This window comes from Zootoca vivipara, chromosome 9, assembly GCF_965207765.1.
Source record: "Zootoca vivipara chromosome 9, rZooViv2.hap1.1, whole genome shotgun sequence".
NCBI lineage: Eukaryota > Metazoa > Chordata > Lepidosauria > Squamata > Lacertidae > Zootoca > Zootoca vivipara.
Window position 1 is genome coordinate 27,397,271 of NC_142592.1, and position 25,251 is coordinate 27,422,521.

At 38.8% G+C, this 25,251-nt stretch overlaps 1 protein-coding gene across 1 annotated transcript; it reads left to right on the forward strand.

Moving 5' to 3' along the window:
* On the forward strand, positions 1 to 24,449 carry CAND1 (cullin associated and neddylation dissociated 1). Its single transcript, XM_088676468.1, has 15 exons — positions 1 to 132; positions 6,541 to 6,684; positions 8,237 to 8,391; positions 9,918 to 10,041; positions 10,903 to 11,159; positions 11,254 to 11,359; positions 12,402 to 12,547; positions 13,026 to 13,318; positions 13,804 to 13,945; positions 15,261 to 16,754; positions 19,454 to 19,549; positions 20,869 to 21,038; positions 21,990 to 22,154; positions 23,158 to 23,265; positions 23,893 to 24,449. Exons 1-15 carry the CDS (start codon positions 65 to 67, stop codon positions 24,115 to 24,117), a joined length of 3,693 nt encoding a protein of 1,230 aa, XP_088532594.1. The 5' UTR covers positions 1 to 64; the 3' UTR covers positions 24,118 to 24,449.
* The last annotated feature ends 802 nt before the right edge of the window (positions 24,450 to 25,251 follow it).

Sequence of the window (25,251 nt, forward strand, 5' to 3'; positions counted from 1 at the left end):
CCGCCACACACAGCACTGGGCGACGTGGAGCCGGCGAGACGCGGCCCCCACCGGGACCATCAACATGGCGAGTGCCTCGTACCACATCTCCAACTTGCTGGAGAAAATGACGTCGAGCGACAAGGACTTCAGGTAAGGCCTCTCAGGTAGTCCGCTCCAGTCTCGGCCCAGGCAAAAGAGGAGCCTCCTCACCCTTATATCGCCGACCGATAGATCTCCTCCCCCCCCCCCCCCGCGCCGCCGCCTCGGCCTTCTCCAGCCTGCCCCGGCCAGACCGCAGCCGCTTCGGTTCTCCTGCCGCACCCAACGTGCCTCGGGCCTGGGTTGGCGCCCGATGGGCAGGAGGAAGAGGCTGAGCCCCGCTCGTGGCTTTTGTGCTCCGCAGGGCTGCGAATGGGAGCCAGGAGGCCCTGGCGCGGCCGCTCTGGCATCCCTTTTCCTCGGAAAGTTGCCCGCAAGTTTGCTGTTCCCTACGCGTCCCGAAGGCTGCTGGGCATTTGTACTTTCCATTATGCTCGTCCGTGTTGCCCTGTAAGGTGGACTTCTTTCCCCTACAGTCTGTATTTGCAGCCTTAAAGCAGGTTTAGTTGGAACAAAAGCTCTGTTGACCATTGGGACTTCTGGTAAACGTGCAGAGAGTATCAGGCTGTGAATATTGCGAGTACATAGGGATTACTTTTATCAGCATTGGCCCATTGGATTCTGTGCTTACTCACTGGCTCTGCTTTAGTTATTTTTTATATATTATATATTTAGTTTTTATACATCCAGTTTCTATTACAGAAGATGGATAAAATGTTGCAGACACACTGGTTTTTCTCTCTTTGGTGTGGTAGAACATGCTTCCTTTCATTCCTTATTAGTAAATAACAGTAATAAGAATGTAGCCAACAAAATGGTTTTCATTTTTATCTATAATGCCATAGGTGAAATTAAATTGAACACAAACATTCTTAATCAGGCAGTATAGTTGATCCTTTGAAATAGTATTTTTCAGTACATGCAATACTTTTGATATTGGCTCTAACTTCTCCTTGTGGTTTCACATTCCTTGTCAAAGATGACCTTAGTATAATAAAATTCCTTTAGAGAATGTACTTTGATATACTATGTTATTACATATGGTAGTCTTACATGTATGTATGTGCATAACAGAAAAGGTATCCACATAATGTACATGCATTTTGCATATTCTTTACTACATAGATATTGTTCCTATATAAGAATTCGTCATGTTTTATGTAGTTGTAAGTGTGGTAATACAGTATAGAAATATGAATTCATCTGTGAAAGGCAACGAGGCAGTGCAAAATCCTGTGGTCCAACCCTGATTCTGTATGGTATGGTTAAGGTATTAGAAGTATTGCACCTGCATCAGTTTAATGAACCAAATTACTTGTCACATCTTCATACTAGTTTGATTTATTTTGTTTTGTGTTACTCAGAATGGGTGCTGATCCACTCTTGAAAATGTACCATATATGAGCTAGTTAGAGGCACTGTCTGAAGATGTCACTCCACCATAATTTGGCTTGCCATTGTGAGCTCCTTCATTAATGTGCAACTCACCTGTTGATGTATTCCTCTGTGTTTTAAACTTCTTATATGCCTTTCATCTGCTTCCTTTTTCAGCCCTCATGTTAGTCCGAAAATCCTTCTGTGTGTAATTGGTTTGTGGTTCTGGCCTAGTTGAGATGTGAAGGTCTGGAAGAAATTGGGAAAGTTGGGGAGACCTAATCCCACCACCACTCCTTTTCTAAGCGCCCCCCCTTCACATATTTACTTCAGAGCTCCTAACTTTGAATGGAGGGCCAGAAGTGTACCCATGGGCTCAGACACACCTTCCTCTCCCCACCCTTTCCTTTTCAGAGATTGCTACAATGCCCAGCTTTATTTTTGCACAAATGGTAATGCTAAATAATCATGTTCACTTTCGAGCTGGAGTTTGAAGCTATTTGTGAACTTTGATTAATGCTACCTATGGTTAGTATGTTACATTAGTGCAAAAGTAATGTGTCTTGATTAATTCCAAAAAGAAAAGAAGGCGGGTATTTTCACAGAAGTGGGAACATAGAAAACATGATCTCACATGGCATGTGTCTTACCTATGCACTAAGCTGCTGTGGGACGTTTTGCATTTTCCTGTACATGTAAGGGAGAGAAAATGTAATACCATTTATCCCAACAGCTTCTTTTATTTACTTGGGTACAGGTAGCAATCATTCAAGATCATTCCTTTGGCATTTGCTCAAACTGTACTTCTGTTGGCCAGGAAAGAGAACATTGAGGACTTTCTGTACCCATTACCATGACAGCCGAAAACAATTGAAGCAGTGAACAAGAATATAAAAATGAAGTAAAATATTAAAAGTACTAGTCTTAAAATACAATAAAGCCATTTATGCAAACTCAAAAGCAATATAACCTAAAAACTATAAAGCATTTCTACAGATGTACAATCAGTATTCCATAAATGATCAGGTTTCTGCCTCTACATAATTCCACCCTCATTTCAGGCATTGTGATATTCAGCTGATGATATATAACCATGTTGAAAACCTGATATTGCCCAGCCCTCACTGGGTCAGACCTCAGGAAAAGCCTTCTTTAAAAGTCTTCACTCAGTTCCTAAACATCATTATGCTAGTCACTTGTCTAGTTTGGGCTGGTAATTGATTCCAGAGTTTCCAGTACATCTCTGGGGCTTGTGGTGCTAGGTGTAGCAGCACGATGGAGCCATCTTTTTCCATGATTTCTTTTTAAAAATGAAGCTTTGGAGGCATGAGCTAGGTGTGTTACAGTTTTCCATAAATGCTGCAGAACTACATTTTTAATGCAACAAAAACATTCTACATCTTGAAAAGAAGTTTCAAGTAATTTACTGTGTGCATTGAAGATACACGCAAGATGACAATACAAGTTGTTATTGATCATCTCTTAGTTTTCACTGTCAAATTAGACTTCAACATTTTTAATAAATTTAAAATGGGTAAGAGTATCAGAAATTGCAAACCCCCTATTATAATCAACAATATTTTGTAAATGTTTTAGGGTTCAGACTTTGAAATGTGTCCAGGAAAAGCAAGTGGTGAATAATTATTTGGATTCGTGGTTCTGTTTATTGAGCCTTTTTCCCACATTACACTTATTTCTTTCTGTTTAGAATACATCTCCTAAACACTGTTGTCACAGTTGGGGTGCATATGTGCATATAAATGCGTGTACTGAAGAATTAATCTAATTCTTAAAATGTGAATGGCCCTTTTGTACTTGTAGTTACTGTGTTTTGTGGTTTTGCACTCAGTAATGCATACTTGTGGCTAAAATTGGATTCCTGCCCTTGCTTGGTATTATGGATGTAGAACCAGCGTGTGATAGATTTTTCAAGAAATATTCAGCCTTGCCATTTATTTCTTGCTTAAATATCTGAGTGGCAGACTGCATCTGCCTTCCTTCCACTGTTTGTGCTGTTTATTTATTTTCTGGATATGTATCATACATTTTTACTAATACCGAGGTTGGAAACCTGTAGCACTCTAGATGATGTTGGACTCAAACTAATCCCTAGCAGGCTTCCCCATCATTGGACTTAATTTTTTATGGCTGGTGACTGTAGTAAACTGCAATGAATATTTTAAAGCAGTGTTTCACAAATTCTTCTCTGGGCCACACTTTCAGAATAAAAATTTGCTTGTGCCACTCGGAATTTTTTATTGATAAGAAATACATTGGGAAACAAAAAGAAGCAACTCCTAGCTTTGCTTCATTTATAACATAGAACATAACTACTTTATAATATGATTATGGGCATCCATAAAGTATAAAACAATGCAGCTACATACGAACATGAATCATTTCCAAAATATACAGTAGTACCTCAGGTTGAGAACTTTGCCCCAGGATGAGAACGGAAATTGTGTGGCGGCGGCGGGAGGCCCCATTAGCGAAAGCACACCTCTAGTTTCAGGTTAAGAATGGTCCTCCGGAACAAAATAAGTTCGTAACCGAAGGTACCATTGTAATTATAAACGAGCCTCTTACATACGTACCTTAATCAGTGCTTTTTTCAGGGGGGATGCAGGGATACACATACCCCTAAACATTTTGTGAATCTTTGTAAAGGTAAAGGGACCCCGACCGTTAGGTCCAGTTGCGGACAACTCTGGGGCTGTGGCGCTCATCTCACTTTACTGGCCGAGGGAGCCAGCGTACAGCTTCCGGGTCATGTGGCCAGCATGACTAAGCCACTTCTGGCAAACCAGAGCAGCGCACGGAAATGCCGTTTACCTTCCCACCAAAGCGGTACCTATTTATCTACTTGCACTTTGACTTGCTTTCGAACTGCTAGGTGGGCAGGAGCTGGGACCGAACAGTGGGAGCTCACCCCGTTGCGGGGATTCGAACCGCTGACCTTCGGCAAGCCCTAGGCTCTGTGGTTTAGACCACAGCATCAGCTGTGTCCCGTGAATCTTTGTACCTATGTCCATTTACTGTATTTATTTTTCCAGATTTGAACTTTAAAATGCTGATTTTCTTGAGTCAAACATTTTTTTAAAGAAAAAAAGCACTGACTATAAGTATGTACAGTGAGGGTAAAAAGTATTTGATCCCCTGCTAAATTTGCCTGTTTGCCCTCTGACGAAGAAATGAGCAGTCCATAATTTTAATGGTAGGTTTATTGTAGCTGTGAGAGACAGAATAACAGCAGGGAAACCCACAGAAAACTAGAAGACAAAAGTCAGAGATTGATATGCATAATAATAAGTGAAATAAGTATTTGATCCCTTTGCAAAAGATGACTTATTACTTGGTGGCAAAATCCTTGTTGGCAATTACAGAGGTCAGACGTTTGTAGGTGGCCACCAGGTTTGCACACATCTCAGGAGATATTTTGTCCCGCTCCTCTTTGCAGATCCTCTTCAAGTCAGTAAGATTTTGAGGTTGATGTGTAGCTACTCGAACCTTCAGATCCCACCACAGATTTTTGATGGGATTCAGGTCTGGCCACTCCAGAACCTTAATGTGCTTCTTCTTGAGCCACTCCTTTGTTGCCTTGGCTGTCAACACTTTCACCTAGTTCTCCTCTGGGTCATTCAGATGTCCATTGGAGAACTGCAGACGGGCCTGTACATGTGTTGTCTTGAGCAAGGGGACCTGGCGGGCTCTGCAAGATCTCAGTCCTTCACAGCGTAGTGTGTTACGAACTGTTTTCATGGTGACTGTGGTCCCAGCTGCCCTGAGATCATTGACAAGTTCCCCCTGTGTAGTTCTGGGCTGCTTCATCATCGTTCTGATCATTGCAACTCCACGAGATGAGATCTTGCATGGAGCCCCAGACCGAGGGAAGTTGACAGTTATTTTGTGTTTCTTCCATTTGTGAATTATTGCACCAACTGTTGTCACCTTCTCACCAAGTTGCTTGGCAATAGTCTTGTAGCCCAGTCCAGCCTTGTGCAGGTCTACAATCTTGTCCCTGACATCCTTGGACAGCTCTTTGGTCTTGGTCATAGTGGCTACTTTGGAATCTGCTGGATTGATTGCTTCTGTCAACAAGTGTCTTCTGTACAGGTACTGTAATGAGCTGGGATTACAGGTAAGACCTCTCCCTTACAGCAGGTGCTTCTAATCTCAGCTCGTTACATACAGTGAAGATACTAGGTATCCTGACATCTGGTTGGTCTTCTGGGGTTTTCCCTGTTGTTATTCTGTCTCACACAGCCACAATAAACCTACCATTAAAATTATGGACTGGTCATTTCTTCATCAGAGGGCAAACGGGCAAATTTAGCAGGGGGTCAAATACTACTAGAGTAGGAAAGGTGAGTTTTACTGATTTCCCCCTTTCTGCTGCAAGTCTCCCTGCACCACCTTTCATGCCATTCTGGAAGGCCTCTCAGCCCTTTGGATCAGGGTCTGTTGGGGACACAAGTGGCTGCAGTGAGAAGGGGGAATCTGCAAAAGTCATCTGCCCATCTTTTTACATTAGTGAACTTTGGGGGATGGGAATACAGTCGAGTTGTCATTTGTGCACATTTAATTTCCGCAATCACAGCTTTACGTGGTTGCCGATCAGCCAGCTGACACTGCACAAATTAAATTGAGGCAAGGTGGAGAGCTTAAAAGTTATTCCTGTGACAGGAATACCCAGTGTGGAAAGAGCTTTTAAAATCTCTGCCTTGCCTTTTGGGCTCTGAGAAGTTCTCACTACATAAAGCTCTTCCAGAGCCAAGTATTTAAGGCAGAGAGCGTAAAAGCTCTTCCTTGCATTGGCAAGTGGGGGGCAGGGAGAGCCCTGCTTTGTGTGCTGGCCTCGAGAAGGTAAGGATGCTTGCATGGGGCAGTTCAGGGTTGTTTTAACTGCAAATTTTGCTTTACATGCCATCCCCAGAATGTTACCCCTGTGCAAGTTGCAAGTCAAGTGTATACATTTGATACGGTTTTTAATGTAAGTCCATTTGAATATGAATATTGGAAAACATTAACTTGGATTGTGTTGTAAAGCTATAGTATACAAACTGAATTGCCTTTTCTTTTGTATAGGTTTATGGCAACAAATGACTTGATGACTGAACTACAGAAAGATTCTATCAAGTTAGATGATGATAGTGAAAGGAAGGTTGTGAAAATGATTCTGAAGTTGCTGGAAGATAAAAATGGTGAAGTACAAAATCTAGCAGTCAAATGGTATGTATGTGTCTGTGATTTTTATATTCTTATGCACTTGATTCTGTATTGAATTGATTCTATATTGAGTATATAAGAATTGCTTTGTTTGTCTAGTCCAGCATTTTGTCTCCAGAATAGGCATGTTTGATGCCCCTGAGAAGATCACCAGCAGAGTATAATGGGGATAGATCATATTCTTGTTTCCTATTTGATTACATTTTTGGTTCTGTGAATATTAGTCAGTGTATTATTGCTGTTCCTTCTGAAACTCCTGCTGGTCAATTCCATTAGTTGACTCTTGAAGGAGTCATATTTCATATTTTTATAAATATCTCCAAAGTCTTTACTTATGTATATTCCAAGGTAGAGATCTGTATTTCACGCCTTCCCATCTGTTTTAAGGCCAAAGGTGGAGTGGATGATCACTTGATCATACTTCTTAATATTGGAATGGTCCCTATAATTACTACTTAGCTTTGGTTTAGATATATTTAGAAGTTGGATAGTTGTGTCATTATGTTTAACGGACATGAATTTAAAATTAATTTTTATCTTTTCCTGATGTGAAGATGCAGCTTGAAATAACCTACTGAAATTGTTAGTAACTGGTTTCTAACAAAATATCATGTTAGTTAAAAGAGTAGATTATCATGCTGTATTTGTGATGTTAATACTGCGGTGGGGAACCCCAGGCCTGTAGACTTAATTAGCCCCAGCAGGCTTCTCCAGTTGATCTCTGAGGCCATTTTGGCCAAGCCACACACCCTTGCATCAGACATAATATTTGGTATCAGGTATGGGACAGGTAAAAATGTGGCTCCATTCTGAAAGTGCGGATTTCTGGCACCGTTTATCAGCAGCACCTGAAATCAAACCACATTTGCAAAGGGGGGGGGGGGAACCTTGCCTGATATTTGCTGTTGGGTGATTGACCTATCAAAATTGCCTATGGGATTTGGGGTGGATCTACACACAGGGAAAAACCACTATAAATAACTCAAAAATTAAATCTTTATAACAAAAAGAAAAAAAACAGCTATAGAAAATCACAAAGAATTTTTTTTACTCTCCAGCACCATCTGGTGTTGCATGTTTATTATGCATTCAAAACACTTTTTTGACTAACGGAGCTAAGTTCTAATAAATTGTTCCATATACATCCTGTAAATGTGGCATTAGTTGCCAACTTTGAAAATGTACCAGGATGTTTTTATAAAAGTATAAGTAGCTTTCAATACAAAAGTTTCTATTCACCCAAATGCAGGTTACCATAGATTGACCTGTCTGTGTATTCGATTCCTGGAACTGTTCGAAAACCAAGGTGCAGCTTCCGATTGGCTGCAGGAGCATCCTGCAGCAATCGGAAGCCACGCCAGGCGTTCAGTTTCCAAAAGTCATTCAAAAGCCGGAATACTCACTTCCAGTTTTCGATTGTTTGGGAGCCAAAACGTAAGAGTTCCAAGGCATTCGGCAACCAAGGTATGACTGTACAGATAAGTGAATTTCTAACATTTTAGATGTAATGAATTAGTTTTAAATTGTATTAAATATTGTTTTGGTTTCATTACAGCCTTGGGCCGCTGGTGAGTAAAGTGAAAGAATACCAAGTGGAGACAATTGTAGATACCCTCTGTACTAACATGCTTTCTGATAAAGAGCAGCTACGTGATATTTCAAGCATTGGCCTTAAAACAGTCATTGGAGAACTTCCTCCTGCTTCTAGTGGTAATTTCTACTACTTCTCTATATTTAGTCATTTCTCTTCTAATTTGATATTGATTAATGAAATTGCATTCAGTTGAATTCTAGCTAACACTAAGATTTACTTAACCTGGAGATGAAAGATTTTTCTGCTGCCTGATTATTTAAAACTGATGCCATTGGGGGAATGGTAATCTTTGCCCTTAGATGTCCTTATTGTGTTCTGATTTTTAGCTGGGGTATTTGTGTTTGGAGAAGAAACAAGAGGATCTCAAGAACTAAAGCTGATGGACATGTTATGGTCTTTGGTTAAGGTTCTGTGTATGGTATTGTGTAACACCATTATGTTGTGCAGCATGGCCCAGGATTTATGCCTGAAAGTGTGCAGACTGTGCTACAGTCATTGTTAATTTCCTCCAGTAAAGTTGTATGTGTAATTGATGCTTTCACTATGTAACTTTTGAAGTTTCACAAGGATAGCAGTCTACAGTAATTCAGTGGGCCTCTGGGTTAGAACTTTGTACAGTCATATAGTGAGGGGGGGAAAGTATTTGATCCCTTGCTAAATTTGCCCGTCTTCTGGGTTTCTGGGGTTTTTCCTGTTGTTATTCTGTCTCTCACAGCCATAGCAGTCAAGTTATCCCTTTTTTTAAGGGGTTTTCCCTTATGCTGAATAGGCTTCCTCGCGAGAAAAGGGAAAACTTGGCAGCTATGCTCACAGCTACAATAAGCCTACCATTAAAATTATGGACTGGTCATTTCCTCATCAGAGGGCAAATGGGCAAATTTAGTTGGTGATCAAATATTTTTCCCCTCACTGTACCTCTAGTTGCGTTAGCTTCATGTTGAGGATTTCTGGGTTGTGAATGCGGCAAACCTGGAAGTGTATACTTCTGGGTTTCGCCACACGCACTGAAGCGGTCTGCGCGCTTCGCGCATGCACAGGAGCACCCTATAACCGTACATGTTCAGTGGGCACAGAATGCTCACAGAAAAACAAAACTGGGAGGGGATGGAAATGGAATGGAATATCCTCAACAGAAGCAACCAAGAGTGCAACACTTTATTGAAATTCTCACTTGTAAAACAGTAATAGAAGTCTTTATATATGCAGCCGTTCTGCTTTACCATTAGTTTCTTCTAATATACTGCTTCTAAATAATCCTCAGTGAAATTTGAGTCATGATAAGGAATGCAGGGAGGGCTTTACTCATGGATTGCTCTTACTGGATTATGGTGTATGCATGTGTGTGTTTTTTCCTGCATAACCAGATTTCAAATTACTAGGCAGTAATCAGAATGAAGTGGACTCTACTCCATGAAAGTTTGTCATACTAAATTTGTTAGTCCTTACTATGCCATAAGACTGTTCGTTGTTTTTACTGCAACACAGACTAACACTGCTTCCCACAATAATTGGTTCTAATAAATCTATCACGAGATAGAAATGTTTTGGAAATGGCTCAAGTTCATACCAAGTTTGTTACATGCCTTGTGAAATTGTATATGTATGCTGACAAAATCTTATTATGGTGTTTCCCTGTTTCTAGGTTCTGCATTAGCAGCAAATGTTTGTAAAAAGATCACTGGGCGTCTTACCAGTGCTATCGCCAAGCAAGAGGATGTGTCTGTTCAGTTAGAGGCCTTAGACATCATGGCTGATATGCTAAGCAGGTAAACATGCATGTTAAAAATGCTTGTAAACAATAATTTCTTTAACAAGTTATGTAATGTTCATATGCAGTTCAAAGGTCTGGAAACTTTTTATTGAAGAGAATGTTAATGAAGCTGAATGAGTGCAAAGTTGTTAAATGCATAATAAATGTAATGCTGAAGCTGAATTTGCATTAATTATTGCTTCCATTTTCAATAATTGAGAGAGCTTTTTGATATTTTGGATAGAGAAAAGACAGCTAAGAGATACTTAGGGAAAAGCTTTGAAGTATAAATTTAGGGGAAAACCTGGAGTAAGATCATGTCAACATAATTGCACTTACTCAGAAATCTATGCTTGCTGCCAGTTTGTTCCAGACCGAATTGAAGGTGTTACTACTAGTATAGAAAGTCGCTAAAGCTTGGGACCAGTATACTAGAAGGATTGCCTTACCTTATAGATGTCTACAGAACTGACACTTTTACAAGTGCCACATAATGTTAATGCTGCACTTGTAGGAAGTACTGGTATGTTTTTTAGTTTGGCTATATTCACCATTGACGTTAGACAGATCCCTTTCCTGTACTGTTTATGGTGCTTGCTAAAAAACATTTTTGTTAAGGCAAACCTATCCAGCTGTTGATATGTATTTTAATATGTAATTTGATTTTATAATGCATATTTTCTTAACTGCTGATGTGATATATATGTTACTTTGTAACTCTTGACCTTTATTGATAATTTCAGTCTTTATTTTATGTAATCCACTTAGAGGTCTTTATGGTTAAGTGCCTATAAATTCCATTAAATAAAATTAAAAAATGGAAATGCCTGGACAATAAAATTTGTTTTATTCTAACTTAATTTTTGTCTGTTTTAAGGCAAGGAGGATTGCTCGTTAACTTCCATCCTTCTATTCTGACATGCCTGCTTCCTCAGCTGACTAGTCCAAGGCTTGCTGTGAGAAAAAGAACCATCATTGCTCTTGGTCATCTTGTTATGAGTTGTGGAAACATAGTGTTTGTTGACCTCATTGAGCATCTGTTGACAGAGCTTTCTAAAAATGATTCCATGTCAACAACAAGGACCTATATACAGTGTATTGCTGCCATCAGTAGGCAAGCAGGTCATAGAATAGGTAAATAAATTTGCAACTTATTTAAATCTTCCTATTTTTCACATGAGATGTTAAATGTTCCCCATGAATGACTGTTTCTGTTTTCTGTTGTCAGGTGAATACCTAGAAAAAATTATCCCTTTGGTAGTAAAATTCTGTAATGTAGATGATGATGAGCTTCGAGAATATTGCATTCAAGCATTTGAATCTTTTGTTAGGAGGTAAGGTGGTAATAAGTGCACTTGCTTTTTCCTGGTTAACTTTACAGTATGAAATAAGTTGAAAGCAAGCTTTAGTTTAGAGGCACTGAGAAGAGGCTCTCGTAAAGCATGGTGGGAACCCTTAAATTGTCATTGATTTAAATTATTTTTACTGCTTGCATTGCTATCTTTGACTTTAAGGCAACTAACATCTCCCTAGAATAAATAATGCAGCTATTCAGAAGTGGATTCTTAAAAGTCTCTGTTCAAATCACCACTGGGTACATAGATACAGCTAAACCTAGTCCTTATGATGTGCCAGTGCTGCAAAGTAACGTTTCCCCAAAGCATTAGTTGCAGTGAACATTTGCAGAGTCTGATTCTGTCTAATATGTGATGAAAACATCTGTACAGGAATTCTTTGCTAAATATGATCTCCCATGTAATTTAGAATAGTGTGGGGGGATTACCTCAGAATCAGATTCCTGCATTGCCCTGCCCCTTCCCCCAGTTGCTTCTGTTGCATTGTAACAGAGTGAGAATGGGCATCTAAACATCCAGACTCCAGCCCTTTTGGGGTTAGATGTTCCTGGCATGCACACCTCTAAATGAGAGGAAGTTGTCCTAGAAAGGGCATTGAGGAGAGATTGCACATTGTGCACTGGCTTTGCTTGGGACATGGCTGGGGAAGTAATGCTGCCTGTTTCAAAATCAGCACATAAGAAATTCATTTGATTCATTGATATGCACAGAATAAATTCATTTGGGTCACTTTCCCCAGATTACTCTGGTTCTCTTGGGTTTGCCACCCAGAAGCTCTGCCCTCCCATTTTATCCTGAAAATCTTGATTCTTCACTAGCTTGGCCAGAGAGAACCCCGTATTATATATTACTTCTGGCTTTCCCTGGAGTACATGTATCTGTTAAAACCATGAACAAGTTAAGTAGGCTTTACCATTGTTGTATACAATTTTGCTGATAGACCCAGTTCAATCATATAGCAATACTAAGTGATGCTTTATTTTTAAATAGATTCCTAATTAATGTTATGCTTATTATGCAGATGTCCTAAAGAAGTTTATCCTCATGTAACTACCATTATAAACATTTGTCTTAAGTACCTTACATATGATCCCAACTACAATTATGATGATGAAGATGAAGATGAGAATGCTATGGATGCTGATGGTGGAGATGATGATGATCAAGGTGAACTTGTGTGAAGATTGAAATATTCAAGTATCTAAAGATAGCACATGCAATTATTAGTGCAGTACAGTATTCTAAATGAAATGTTTTCATGGCAGAGCTTTGTTAGAAAAGGACACTCTCTAGCCCAGTCTTTATGAAAGTAATTTGCCTCTTACCGTTGGAGGCCAGCAGGGAGTAACCAAATTTTGTAAATTGCAAATTGGCAATTATAACTAATGGGGGAATGATGGGAAATGTTCAGTGAAGTGGTGGTTTTTTTTTTTTTGGAAAATCCATTCCTTTTAATGAGGTTTACCTGAGAGCTGTGATTGTCAGATTGATAGTCATTGATTTGCCTAGTGTTGCTTGTATGCTTTGCTCATATTTATATTAAATACCCAAATAATAAAATACAAAGTGATCTGTAGGCTATGGGCTTTAGTTACGATTTTATATATAACACAGAAACCTTTTATTTCTCCCCCCCCCCGAAAAGGGAGCGATGATGAATACAGTGATGATGATGACATGAGCTGGAAAGTTAGACGTGCAGCTGCGAAATGCTTGGACGCTGTAGTCAGTACACGACATGAAATGTTACCAGAGTTCTACAAGACAGTGTCTCCTGCTTTAATTGCTAGATTCAAGGAACGAGAGGAAAATGTAAAAGCAGATGTTTTCCATGCGTATCTCTCTCTTTTAAAACAAACACGTCCTGTACAGAGTTGGCTCTGTGATCCTGATGCCATGGAACAAGGAGAGACTCCTTTAACAATGCTTCAGAGTCAGGTTGGTGGATAAAACATTGATATTTTGTAAAATATAAGGCCGTATTGTTTGCTCTGGATAAATGTGAGAAAGGGGGAAACATTAATTTGCACCTTTCCCTCAAAGCAATGTGTTTTAGAAGGTTTAGGAGTTTTACTGTCTTTATAATCTAGAGCTTTTGGAATTGTGCTGCAGTCAACTGCTTTTGATGCTGAATGGTGAATGCCTGCTTTCATAATGCGACATAGGATTTCTGTCTCCCCCCCACAAGCCCCCTGTGTGCCCACAAAATCTAGGGGGGGGGGAGGAGCACTTATTTGTGCTACTTGTAGGCATCTTTGCTATTTTTGAAATCTGCTGGGCTTTCTGCAAAGTGCCAAAAGTTTACTTCTGTCTGAACGTCTGTGGTCCTCATATTTACTTAAGAATCACACAAAACCTGTAGGCTTGTTTATATAAAAAAACGCTAACTGCTGACCATTGTAACAAGTATATAATAATTACAGGTTCCCAACATTGTTAAAGCCTTGCACAAACAGATGAAGGAGAAGAGTGTGAAGACTCGTCAGTGTTGTTTTAACATGCTAACAGAGTTGGTCAATGTGTTGCCTGGGGCTCTCACACAGCATATTCCTGTACTTGTCCCAGGTATGAAAAATATATATTGGATTGGGATTTATTTAGGTAATTTGTATACTGCTTAACATATTTAACAAAATATTTTAAGCGGTTTACAGAGAAAACTCTTTAAATTCACTTGTTAACATTTTGTAAAGTTTTAACCTTGATATCTGGTAGTGCTTTGAAGCATGCTTATATATTTTGCATAGAAGTGGCACATTATTAGAATTTTGGTTCTCATGTAATGTACTATGTGTAATGTACTTTTACCAAGCTTTCTACAACATTTGCTTGTTCTCTATTGAATTTATTCCTGTACATTGCAACTGGAGTTCCTTGAGAAAGATATTCAGATAGAAGAGATGCTAATAATAGGTATTTCTGTTATGGCTGGGAATACAGTCGTACCTTGGAAGTTGAACGGAATCCGTTCCGGAAGTCCGTTCAGTTTCCAAAACATTTGAAAACCAAAGCTCCTGCAGCCAATTGGAAGCCCCTACGGGCGTTTGGCTTCCAAACAGTTATTTCTGGGTTTGCGGCATTTGGGAGCCAAAACATTTGAGAACTAAGCTGTTTGAAAACCAAGGTATGACTATAACTTAGATACTACTTGCAGTTTTTTATCTGTGGTTTCAAATACAACATAAAATGCATACAGAATAATGATTTGAAATGGTATGAGAGATGGAAATAATGTGAAAAATATAACCAGGATCAGGGAAGGAATAATGCAAGTCACATTGTTTTTAGCAAGATTGTAGACCTTTATTGTGATTGGAGACAATATGCAAGTGTCATTAAACTAGAAAAACCAGTGTGCATCCAAAGCATAAAATACCTAGTGGCAAGCATCCAAACATGAATAGGATTAGGTCCAGGAACCATTTTGTCCTCCCTGCTTTATTCTCTCTATCAAACCATATTATTTTAGTAGCACAAATTTTTTAGATTGGGTGGCTGCTGCTAAGCTATTGTAAAATCGCTTTACTGTTAGGTTGTGAAAGAGCAGAAACAGGCCCAAGGAAGCTCTGATTTTGAAGGATTGCTGGTGTGGTTACAGTTAGACGCAAAACCTAGATTGGGTTAATGGGATTTGGATAAAAGGCTATGTTTGGAAAGATGAGTTCCGAGTAAAAAAACTGAACCAAGAGGAGGTCCAAAATTAGACAAAAATTTCGCTCTTAATGAAAAATATTGGATAAACCATCAATCACCTTTTCCTAGCTCTGCACTACTTAAGTACTGTATAAGTTCAGAAACTTACTGGTTTGTACCTGCTTTAAATCAGTGAATGTGCTTCAGATACACAATTGTGTCAATTAACTCTTTATTCTTCTTACAGGGATAATTTTTTCATTGAATGACAAATCAAGTTCTTCTAATCTGAAGATAGATGCTTTATCGTGTTTGTATGTGATCCTCTGCAATCACACACCCCAAGTTTTTCACCCTCATGTTCAAGCATTGGTGCCTCCTGTTGTGGCATGCGTTGGAGACCCATTTTATAAAATAACATCTGAGGCGCTGTTGGTTACCCAGCAGCTTGTGAAAGTCATTCGGCCTCTGGATCAGCCTTCTTCTTTTGATGCAAGCCCTTACATCAAAGATTTGTTTACATGTACAATCAAGAGACTCAAAGCTGCTGATATTGACCAGGAAGTAAAAGAGAGGGCAATCTCCTGTATGGGTCAAATCATTTGCAGTCTCGGCGACAATCTTGGCTCTGACCTTCCTAGTACACTTCAGATCTTCTTAGAGAGACTAAAAAACGAGATCACTCGGCTAACCACTGTGAAGGCTTTGACTCTGATAGCTGGTTCTCCACTGAAGATAGATCTGAGGCCAGTTCTAGGAGAAGGTGTTCCTATTCTTGCTTCTTTCCTCCGAAAGAACCAGCGAGCTCTGAAACTAGGAACTCTTTCTGCTTTAGATATATTAATCAAAAACTACAGTGACAGCTTGACAGCTGCTATGATTGATGCTGTCCTGGATGAGCTTCCACCTCTCATCAGTGAGAGTGATATGCATGTGTCACAAATGGCCATTAGTTTTCTGACCACCCTTGCTAAAGTTTATCCTTCTTCTCTCTCGAAAATCAGTGGCTCCATACTGAATGAACTTATTGGACTAGTGAGGTCACCATTATTGCAGGGTGGAGCACTTAGTGCCATGCTAGAATTTTTCCAAGCTCTGGTTGTGACTGGAACAAGTAACTTAGGATATATGGACTTATTGCGTATGTTAACAGGCCCAGTGTACTCTCAGAGTACAGCACTTACTCACAAGCAGTCTTATTATTCCATTGCCAAATGTGTAGCTGCCCTTACACGAGCATGCCCTAAAGAGGGACCAGCAGTAGTAGGTCAGTTTATTCAAGATGTTAAGAACTCAAGGTCAACAGATTCCATCCGTCTCCTTGCTTTGCTTTCTCTTGGGGAAGTTGGACACCACATTGACTTAAGTGGACAAATAGAGCTAAAATCTGTAATATTAGAAGCATTCTCCTCTCCAAGTGAAGAAGTGAAATCAGCAGCTTCTTACGCATTGGGCAGCATCAGTGTTGGCAATCTTCCTGAATACCTCCCATTTGTCTTACAAGAAATTACTAGTCAACCTAAAAGGCAATACCTTCTGCTCCATTCCTTGAAGGAGATAATTAGCTCCGCAACAGTGCAAGGCCTCAAACCATATGTGGAGAGCATCTGGTCTTTGCTCCTGAAACACTGTGAGTGTGCAGAAGAGGGTACCAGAAATGTTGTTGCTGAATGCTTGGGGAAGCTTACTTTAATAGACCCAGAGACTCTGCTACCGCGCCTTAAAGGATATTTGCTTTCAGGTTTGTAAACTTTTAATATCTTCATGTACTGTGTTGGGATACCACCTACAACTAATTTCTCCATAATGGTCCTATTCAATTGTAATAGTTTCAGACTGGAGTAAATTGATTGTGGATTTGATAGAAGAGAAGGATTTATTCGGTGCGTGTCTTAAACAGAAATTGTAACTTAGAAACTGAAAACTAAGTTATGTTTTGCGGGTAATAATTAGAAAATGTCACCCACTTAAGAGGGAAGTATTATAAGGGTTTTTAGACCAATTTAAAAGCACTGTACAAATAATATTACACAGAGATGATCTATTTAATATTGTCCTGCCAACAGGATTGCAGCAAGGGTAGTTTGAGATCAGTCAAAGTGATATTGATACTGACAGATAGAAATTAATTACCTATGTCCATATATTTTTGTGGAACCCCCTTATGTCCAGCTGTTGATTCTATTCCACCGTTTTTGTCTATTCTGATCATCTTTGATTCATCTGGGTGACATTTTAGCTATGTGATTACCAGTACTTATGGAGATAAAAAGAAAACCAAGGGCAGGAAGTCTTCAGCCTACCATTAGCGAAAAAGGTTTGCTAATTCCATGTGCTACAGTTCTTATCGTAATAGAACAATTGGCCATTGCTGCCTAGACCATTCTAGTGGAACACATTTCTAGTAGATCTGTGGCCCATTTTTTAAATTGAATTATTCAAACAGAAGCAAATACAATATAAGCTAAATAATAAAAACCAAGACAATATGTTCTGTGCATACAAGTGGAGCGGGGGAATGGTTAGTGATCCAGGCCAGTGCTCAGACATTCAAGCAAATAAATGTGTAAAATGAGTTCAGATATCAGATAATTTCCCATCTTTTTTGTGCTTTTGGAAGGTCACCAGCTGAGTTCTGTCCCTGTATGATAGGGGGAGTAGACCTCTTCAAATATTGAAGTGTTAGATGTTTAGCCACTACAAATGCCCTTAAAAAGAAGTCAAATTGTCCTGTTAGGTTCCAAAGGACTTGTACATAATTCAGCAAAACATTAAAATCTGAAAACCTAAGGTATTCAAAACCAGATTTATGTGGCTGCTGTGCTGTAGCCCTATTTTGTTCGGAATAGGGTTGCAGATTTAAATAAAATTCATTTTAAAAGGGGATCAGACAAATTCATGGAGGAGTGGCTATTAGTCATGATGTATCATAGCCAGTATATCACTGTGTACCGCTTCTTGGGGATGACAAGCAGGCAAGTGAAGTCCTTATGGGCTTCTCATAGACATCTCAATGACCACTGTGAGAACAAGATGTTGGGCCTTTGGTCTGATCCAGCAAAGGTTCATTTTATGTTGCTGTATCATACTGCAGAACCATATGGATGATAATAGTAAGCAGAGTAAAAAACCAGAGTTAAAATTTTAACTTGGCTATCAAGCTTACTGGATGACGTTGGGTCAGTCACCATTTCTCAACTTATTTCACAAGATGATCATTATGTACCTGAGCAATTTGAAGAAAGAGCAAAGTTAAAAACATCAGAGTTGGTGGCTATCACTACAAAATCCATAGCTTAGCTATGATTGGTGTGGTGAGGTGCTTCCATTGTCTAAATAGGACAAGCCAAAAGTCTATGCTTGCTCCTAACTTACTTTCTTATTTGAAACATGATTAATTAGCTGCTCTGGAAACTGTTCAATAGGCCTATGCTTTGGGGTGTGCATGTCAAAGGCACAAAATTCATTATTTGCTTATAGAAAAAAAAATCAAGGTTAGAATTCTTTGTTGGATATATATCCTTCATTGTTTAAATATGTCCCTAGAACAACTTGCTAGATATGAATTACATAAGAACAAAAAAGAGAGGTGTAAAAACAGTAACTAGAAAAAAGGAAACAATGTATTGAGGATAAAATATCCTGAGAAAATATGGACTGAAGTTGGCAATGCTGCTATTATTATTGAGATGGTATGTTGTGATTAAACATTTAAAACAAATACTGTAAAATACATAACTTTTTGCACTCAACTTTGAATGTTTTTAACAACTTGAACCCCATGACATTCCTGCAGTGTATCTGTAAAACTGTTGTGTTAAATTGACAACTTCAATTTGGAAAGGGGGTTCTTAGCAGAACTGCTACTATAATATACACTAGACTAGGCTTAACATGCAAAGAACCTAATTTTGTGTTGCATCAAGTATACCTGCTTGACTAATTTAAGTCTATTGATTTCAGTGGATTGTATCCAGCATTTGTCTTACCCACTGAAACTAATGGACCCAACTAACTGAAGTCATTTGATTTCAAGTAGGCCAACTCAATGTTTGACATAGGTGGAGACAGCCCTCTGAGAACTGACCTGTTTATATTTGTTTTTCTTAATTACCCGGAGTGATTGCCCCTTGTGACTGGTAAACTGCTTTTGAATTTAACATTAGGAACCTTTCAAATTCTGCTTGTAATTTGGCATGGGGAGGGCAGCTGTTGAAAAAAAAATATTAACTGGATTTGTGTGGTTCATTTGTGTAGTGAGTAGTTTTTTGAATCCTCACTAAGGAAAATGCTACAGGATGAATGATGTATTAATAAAATACTAGTATTTTAAAAAGTTTTCATTGTTATTAATAATCATGATGTTTTTGTAATTGCATACTACAGCATGGGACAATGAGGACATTGTTCAAGCATTCTGGTTAATTTTTTTGTTATTAGGATCATCATATGCTCGAAGTTCAGTGGTCACTGCTGTGAAGTTCACAATCTCTGACCATCCACAGCCCATAGACCCATTATTAAAGAATTGTATAGGTAAGTGAAATTGCAGTCATTTCAAGCAGTGCATTTTACCATGAGATAACATACTTCTGTGTGTGCATGTGAATATGTTTAAAAAGGTCAGTATTCTAGGTATCAGTGTCAAATGTAGCCTTTTGAGGTCTGGGGGAAAAGAAGGTGACTCAAGTACTTGAGATTTTCCTAGCAAAGGATAATACTTCCCTTGTAGATGGAAGCAGGGATTCTCCCAGCTTAAAGCAAACTTTGTTTAAACATGCTCATTAATTTCTGTATTGTCTATAAATTTATTCAAAGCTATGTCCAGTATTAGTGTAGCACAACAAATGTTCGCTCAAAGATGCTGTAATAAAAATTGAGACTAGGTTGTGTAGGTGCAGTATAATCGCTGCAGTCTATGATTGAGGCTTTTTGTGGAGTCATTGAATTCTACATAGTCTTTTTTTTTTAAAAAACAAACCCAGCCTTTTGTGGCTGGGAAAGGGGATACTTTCTGATATGGTAGCTGGAAAAATCTTATTCCTTATACATGTTTTACATTTCCTGTATGGTTTCTTTGAAACATGCTTTTCCCTTAAATTGGAGAAGTAATTTCTTAAAGTCCTGAAACAGGCCTGTCTGAGCCTATGAGCTGTGAAAACTGAAGGTGTCAGTTTTCAGATTTGCTTAATTATGCCACTCATAGAGGAACTGGGGGTGGGGTGGGGGAAGATTGTACAGTGGTACCTCATGTTATGCACCATCCCCTTACGAATGCTGCGGAAGTAGATGCCCCTTGTTGCAAGCTTTGCCTCGAGATGCGAGCAGAAGTCGCGGCCCGGCAGTAGCGGGAGGCGCCATTCGAGAAAGCACGTCTCATGTTATGAGTGGTTTCCTGTTAGGAACGGACCTCTGGAATGGATTAAGTACGTAACACGAAGTACCACTGTACACATGAAGTTCTCAAAAACTGCTCACAAACTTGATGAATTATCAGAGTAAATTGGTTGTTCAAAAGGTAAATATGCATTGGAATGCTAATTGCTGCCTTACTTTACAAAAATGTAGGCAAACCAGATAGTACAAAGTAACAGTTATGTTTTTGCAACATGTCGTAAGAGGAAATGTATAAGGAAAGTGAGACTCACTTTTTATTTATAGTGAGTGTATTGTTGTTTGTCACCTGTAGCCCCTTTCTCCCCCCCCCATGAGATGACATACTAATCCAACCTCTCCTAATTCATGGCCCCACCTTTTACAAACATCAAGTGGGCAGGGAGAAGCTAGTGGGAAGTTCAAAAGTGGCAAATATTGAACAGGAGCATATGCTGATAACTTTCTTTAAACGATTGCAGGTGACTTTTTGAAAACATTGGAAGATCCAGATCTTAATGTGAGACGAGTAGCTCTGGTAACATTTAATTCAGCAGCACACAATAAACCATCACTAATAAGGGACCTTTTAGATACTGTGCTTCCACATCTTTATAATGAAACAAAAGTGAGAAAGGAACTAATAAGAGAGGTATGTAATCCACTAAGCAGTGGTGTTTAGAATAGCTAATGTTTTCTGTTTTAAGTACTTCTGTGTTCAGATCCTCGTGCAAGTTCAGGCAACTGTTTTCTGTACTGATTAGGTGGCTAACTAAAGCTGGGTCCCTCTGGAAAGTTTTGCGTATGAGTGCTTTTACCTAGAATCATTGAAGAAACTATCATAACATTTAATATGATGATAGGAGTTAGAGAGACCATAAGTTTACCTTGAGTGAGGTACATACATGAAATATAATTTGAAAACTGCCATATTGTATTGAATTTCAATAAACATCTTTCATAGTACCAGAAATGAAAATACAGGGAAGGTATTGAGCTACTGGAATAAAGAGCAATGCAAAATGTTTTGTGTTCACTACGTGCATAGTTACAAAGGGAGCCAAGCCAAATGAGTCATGTCCCAGAATCTCTTAACAAGTCATATAGGTTTTCCCATACTATCAGCCCCAATTTAATTTTAATGTGATTCATCTTATTGCAGAATTGTGGGCATACAGAGTGTAACTTGCAAATTCAAAACCTACTCTTAATTGTGAAGGGAAATTCCATGTTGACATATTAAATCTGATGCTAAAAATGATTTTGATGCAAGTTATTATTTTGTATGATACACAAAAGATGTATCTCATAAAAGCTAGGCAAATGTAAGAACATAATTTTGAAAACTGATGTTTGCTTGCTGCTTAAAAACCAGATAAATAGTGGCAGATGGTGGGTTTCATGGCTTGGGACATGGAAACTTACTGTTGTCAGAATGCACACAACTTCCATCAGCTTGACTTGAAGGACAGTGAATATGGCCTCTTGTTTTAAGAACTTTTCCTTGAGGCCATAATGCTCCTTAGTATTTAGTAGAGTATTTACTAACAACTGATAACTAAATGTATTCAGTGTGTTTAACAATTTCTGATCTGATTTGCAGGTTGAAATGGGGCCATTTAAGCATACAGTTGATGATGGTCTTGATATTAGAAAGGCAGCTTTTGAGTGTATGTACACTCTGTTAGATAGCTGCCTTGATAGGCTAGACATCTTTGAATTCTTAAACCATGTGGAAGATGGTTTGAAGGATCACTATGATATTAAGGTTAGTGCTTGTTATTTGCTTATATGTGTATATATACACACACATACATATGCATATACATATACGAATGCAGGTGTTTCTAAGCTAGTTGCTGAACAATTGTAATAAAACAGTAAAAAAATGGGAAGGTGGTATTGGTTTGCTACAAAAATGAATGGAAGATTTTTCTACCTTTTATTCTGCCCTCAAAGTAAGCACCTAATTCCTTGTCAGGGTGATAGCCAGTTGTGGTTATCCTACTTGCTGAACAAGTTTCTGTTTGTGCAAACATGATTTCCCCTTCCTATTCCCCTGTGTCCAGCCTCTCTGCACCACCACAGTCTGCTCTGGAGGAGCACCTAGGGGGGACAGCAAAGGAAAGGAAGTCAAAGTCTATTGCTGCTTTTCTTTTCCCTGATTTTGTGCTATTAAATAGAAACTGTTTTTCTTAAGGACAATTCCTTCTACTGGAAATAACCATTGGTAGTCCAGAGGCTTCCAACAATATGAATTACAGCATATTATCAGCTTTGATATGCCATTGCTTCCAGTTCAGCATGAATTTGACCAGGGGTCAGCAAACTTTTTCAGTAGGGCCGGTCCACTGTCCCTCAGATCTTGTGGTGGGCCGGACTATATTTTGAAAAAAATATATGAACGAATTCCTATGCCCCACAAATAACCCAAAGATGCATTTTAAATAAAAGGACACATTCTACTCATGTAAAAACGTGCTGATTCCCGAACCGTCTACGGGCCGGATTGAGAAGGCGATTGGGCCGCATCCGGCCCCCGGCCTTAGTGTGGGGACCCCTGAATTTGACTAATAAAGACAACATTCAAATGATTGGTTTGGTGGTGGGGAAACATCAAAAAATATAGTCAAGAGCATATGGATAATCTCCTGGATACTGCTTTTTCTCCCTATACTTGAGTCACAGTTAGATTTTCTGATACTTAAAATCTGTTCTTAGCAGTGGCTAAAACTTCGTTATTTATTCAATTTCTATTTCTTCTTAACCAGATGCTAACATTTTTAATGCTGGTGAGACTGTCTACCCTATGTCCAAGTGCAGTTTTGCAGAGGCTGGATAGACTGGTTGAACCCTTACGTGCTACATGTACAACCAAGGTATTGTGTGAATTGAATTGGTTTGAATTAACCTGCAGGATAATTGTAAAGTATAGTCTCTCACAGATAGATAGATAGATAGATAGATAGATAGATAGATAGATAGATAGATAAAAACTTTCTCAACATGCTGTTTCTCTATTTCACCCAGTTTTTTCTCTGATCATATTTTGTAAGCACCTTTTATATGTGGCTTGTGGTCCTGTCCGTTCAGAGGTTTCTTCACCCATGTGTTACCTTAAGAAACTTTCAGTTATTTCAGTTTATACCTAGGAATAGTCTTGCTTGAAGCAAAAGCAAGAAGTGTGCTTTAGATAGAAGAAAGAGAAGCCTGATTTCTAGCAGAGTGCTTTTGTGGCTGTGTGATGGCACTTTAGCTTTAATCTTGAGGCTTGTCTAGACAATGTTGTCAGGGGTAAATAGTTCAGTAGTTAGTGAATCTCTTAAGTTGTCCACTATTATATAAGGCTACTAGACATTTCATGCATTCTTGTTTAGTATTCACTGTTCTGCTGTCACTCAGCAAGTGGACATACTATCTGATGCGGGTTTGCAAAGATTTGAATAGCTTTCTAGATTGATTTTACTGTTGAATTTATATAATATGTATCTTTTTTAACTAAACAGGTAAAAGCAAATTCTGTGAAGCAGGAATTTGAAAAGCAAGATGAACTGAAGCGATCTGCCATGAGAGCAGTAGCGGCACTATTAACCATTCCAGAAGCAGAAAAGAGTCCACTGATGAGCGAATTTCAGTCACAGATAAGCTCTAATCCTGAGCTTGCAGCCATTTTTGAAAGCATCCAGAAAGATTCATCGTCCACTAATTTGGAATCAATGGACACTAGTTAGATACTCAGAATGGGAACCATTAATTTGAACCATACAATGCACTGAATTGACAAGTTAAAAGCAAACATACAGAAAAGTATCTAATATTCACAATGTTCCATTTTACCTTTATGGAGACAGTTTGGCTATTTCCCATTGTTGCTTTTTTAGCATTTATTCCAGAAATATGTATTTCCATAACTCAAAAGTTGTAAACCACTCAAGTTTTAGTGGATTTGGACACACATTAAATAGAAATAAAAGGTTAAAACGCATGGTGTATGGAAATAGATTCCAACATCTGTTTGCCCTGTAATGTTTAGGATTAAAAGTTTAAAAATTTGTGACCATGATTTTCCTTTTCCTTTTTTCTTGATATAAAAATCTGTGTTTTTGTATAACTTTTGTCTTTCTGTTTCAGCTACATGAATTGATTTGGCTGGCAGTTTAAAAATTGTGTAAGACTTATTATCTTGCAGAGGTCTTGGGCACAGTTTAAAAAATGCCTACATGTCCTTTTTAAAGGTGTGGGAGTAATCAGTTCCCTGTTGTGCACACTAATTTTGCATGAACAAGTTTACAAATATATGTTATGTGTAAAATAGTATGTGCCGTTTATTAATAATTAAGTTCAAATGAGTACTGTTCAAATGAGTACTGTTGTATCACTGCAATTTTAAGGTGTCAATCCTTTCCATAGCAAACTCAGGTGATTAAGTTTGGAAGAGAAATGGGGATATCCAAAAATAAGATGGTGTTTTCTATACTTACCCTAGGTATATCAAGGTATTTAAATTTGTAAACTAAATTTTTTTTTTAAGCCACAGACAGAAGATAAATTGCTTGAGCAGAACTTTTGAGCTTCTAGTATCAGTGCTTGTGATACTTGAGCCTATAGCTGTGGGGAATGGTCTAAAGCAGGCATAGGCAACCTTGGCTCTCCAGATGTTTTGAAACGACAACTCCCATCTTCCCTGACCACTGGCCCTCCTAGCTAGGGATCATCGGAGTTGTAGTCCAAAAACCGCTGGAGACCCAAGTTTGGGAAACAGTTTTAAAGAAACAGGAGACTATGTCTGTCAGTGAAGTTCATGATTGACAGCACATGACAAATTAAATTATGTGGTGGTAAAAAGGGGGGTCATTAAAATACCA

What these genes read in the sequence shown, in the direction of transcription:
- CAND1 (XM_088676468.1), top strand. Translation starts at nt 65, where the DNA reads ATGGCGAGTGCCTCGTACCACATCTCCAACTTGCTGGAGAAAATGACG. An exon ending in TCGAGCGACAAGGACTTCAG is followed by an intron (nt 133 to 6,540) that starts GTAAGGCCTCTC and finishes TCTTTTGTATAG; the next exon opens with GTTTATGGCAACAAATGACT. An exon ending in TGGAGATGATGATGATCAAG is followed by an intron (nt 12,548 to 13,025) that starts GTGAACTTGTGT and finishes CCCCCCGAAAAG; the next exon opens with GGAGCGATGATGAATACAGT.